The 3005-nt window shown below is 41.9% G+C and overlaps 1 protein-coding gene across 1 annotated transcript in view; it reads right to left on the bottom strand.

The window, feature by feature from the left end:
• The window catches only part of PIWIL4 (piwi like RNA-mediated gene silencing 4), a 64136-nt gene that overhangs the window by 13496 nt on the left and 47635 nt on the right, over positions 1-3005 (bottom strand). Inside the window, exon 13 of the mRNA XM_004709021.2 lies at positions 1886-1958. Coding sequence (XP_004709078.1) covers positions 1886-1958 — 73 coding nt within the window. The remainder of the gene's footprint in view (positions 1-1885; positions 1959-3005) is intronic.

Genomic DNA, 3005 nt, shown 5'->3' with positions numbered 1-3005 from the left:
GTAGCAGTATTTCCTTGTTCTGCCCACTTAGAACACCTGGGGGCAGCAATCTTCCAGTAGCAAATAAACACACCTAGTGCCCAGATCTTGTTGCACATACCATTTCCTGTAAAAAGGAAGTTAACTGATTCCAGAGCTACATAGCAAAACCACAAGACAAGCTTACAAAAGTTTGTTGTGCAAGGAAATAAGGAAAGTGATCCAAGAAAAATGGGGATGTGTCAAAAAGATACAGGCACCAGCAGGAATGAGGCTTCCACTCGGAAAATCAGAGACAATAATCATCATAGAAATGGACTCTATCCCACTAAATAGAATAAGGATTCATAAGTTCATACGGATAGAAATAAATGAACAACCAAATGAGAAGAGAAGGTGCTTTTCAGTGTTGAGCAATTATTACTAAGACGATGGATTACTGTGATTGCCAAACCGCGGTTTTCTTAAATCCTTGTCACCTAATAAATGTAGAAAAAATGACTGTTAGAACTCATTGGTTTCGGCAAGAACCATCGATGAATGCTGAAACAGGTGGGTAAAAGTTTGACGAGGAACAAGATATTGTTCCGAAGCATCTCTCCTTCAAATATATTTATTCATGACAAAGAGGACAAGCGTAAACATCACAATGGAGAAACATGGCCAATGCCCCTCTCTTCAGGGAGCTCACCAGTAAGGAGATGGGCACTGCGTACCACCTGGCAGGACGTCGTCAGGGTATGGCATGCTAGCTAGGCTACTCCTGCAAGCGTCCACCATCTGAACTTCACCATAAGAAGCACGGCAAACCTGAATGGAGGGACTCTGAACAGAGTTAACTAGTCTGTATGAATCAACACTGAAAAGTCTTCAAGGTCAAAGAAAACCCGAGGAGCCATTCCAGACTGAAAAAGACACCGAAAAAAAGAAAAGAAAACACGGCAATGAACTGCAAGCTAGTCAATTCCTTCCCTCTACTGGAGTTGTGGGGACAAGTGGAAGCCTCCCAATGGGGTCCGTAGATGGGCCAGTTTATACTGTTTGGTGATTTTGACCCTGTTCTGTGGCTATGTCTGAGAACGACCTGGTTTGTAGGTCATGGGCAGTAGAATAGTCAAGGGTAATGACTACATCTGTAACTTGTTCTCTGATGACGGGGGGTGGGGTGTGTGTGTGTGTGTGTGACAAAAGGCAAGTGATGGAACGGAGAGGAAAAGCCCTGCGCTGGAACAGAAGGCCGAGGTCTGGGAGAGGAGTGAGACAATGCCAAGAAAGGGGGGTGGAAGAGAGGGGGCGGAGAGAATCTTCAGAACTGGAATGCACAATTCAACGTGAAATGATTGGTGGAATGATATCATTAGGGCTCAGACCTTAAACCCTCAACCAAGCCAGTCAGTCAGTCTGTCTGTCTGCCGATCTCTCTGCCATCTCTCTTTCTCTCCCCACCCAGCACTTTGGGAAGTGAGGCAGTTAGGGGTTTCCCACAGGGAGGAGCAGTGTAGGGGGAAATGGCACTAAGAATGATGAATCACAAGGAGAGCAAGAATTCAGAGGAAGTAGATCTTTGCGGCTCTCGGTGACTCTGGGCCATCTCAACCCTCCACAAATTGCTTGCAATAGTAGGGGTCATGATCCCCTAAGTCTTAGGTTAAAAGAAGACCCCAATAAGTTGGAAAATATGCAGATAGCCAAGAAGCTAACACAGGGGAAAAGTTTAAAATTAACATTAGAAATAGGAAAGGCAATTAAAATTATTACTGATGAAAATGCTATGATTAACTCTTTCATTCTTTGGGAAAATGCACAGTATTTTAAAAAAGATATCTTGCGAGAGATTCTTTTCAAAACTATTAGATGAACGGAAAATTGCACATAAAAACAAACAAAAAAATCATACCACACTTACCAGCTGAACATCCGGATGCACATATTGCTGGATAGCTCTTAGAAATGCAGCTGGGTTTTCTTGTACTTTTACGCTACATAAAAAAAGATTAACTTTGGAGCTGTAGCAATCCCCTTCCTTGTAGAACATAATCATGTGGCATTAGAAATAACACAGATGGATTTTCACACCAAATGAGTCATTTTAGGAATAAGTCAATAGAGAAAAAATTTAAACTTTGGGGTCCAAAATGATTTCTCCTATTAGAAGGTGTGCTGAAAATTACTTTTAAATCATATATTCACTAGCTTAAGAAATAGAAATTGGTAGAAAACAGAATTTTTTCTCAATTGAACGGAGCGCTGACTATTAGTAATCTTATGTTTTAAAATGGGGCTGAAAGAGAACTTGTGAAATTCAAAGTCTCATGATATCAAGTGCCTGGAACCAGGCATGGGTTAAGCCAGGGTTACGAGTTCATGAATACAGAATCAACACGGGGATTTTAAAATAAAATGCAATCATCATCATACTAATGAGACCACAAAGTCTAACACGACAGGCTAAGCAGCATGATTCAGAAAACATAAATTTATTCTGTCAGCTTCTCTGGAGGGTGGGGTTTGATTCCTTCATCCATCTAGGCAGCAAACCTGTATTGCCTACTCTATAACCCTGCACCCAAGAATGGACATACAAGTCTAGTTTCTTTATGAAGGAGCCCTGGAGATAGAGCTCAGCAACAAACCAAAGGGTCAGTGGATTGAACCCACCAGCCGCTGAGTGGGAGAAAGGTGTGTACTCTGCTTCCCTAAAGATGGACACATACGGTCCTTACAGGCATGTGTGCACGGCCCGCAGCAGGGCGAGCCTAGTGATGGGTGAAATGAAAGAGAGAGGAGAGAAACTAAGGGTTGGAGGAAAGGTAAACTATTGGGGCATTTGATTCATAGTGTAAAACTGTTGACTACAAAGTAGATGAAATGGAAACCCCCACTTAATTTACAAATAGAAAATTGTTATAAATAAATGAACGCCTGAATGGTCCTGACTTTTCCAATCCAGTCTCTTACGTGCGGGTTCCTCACACAACCAGGGTTTGTTTGTTTTTTTTTAAGCTAAGAGGCACTATATATATAAA

This window comes from Echinops telfairi, unplaced genomic scaffold, assembly GCF_000313985.2.
Source record: "Echinops telfairi isolate 266 unplaced genomic scaffold, ASM31398v2 ScPeMD7_7421;HRSCAF=8459, whole genome shotgun sequence".
Taxonomy (NCBI): Eukaryota; Metazoa; Chordata; class Mammalia; order Afrosoricida; family Tenrecidae; genus Echinops; species Echinops telfairi.
Note: the sequence above shows the minus strand (reverse complement) of the source record. Positions and strands in the feature narration are given on the sequence as shown.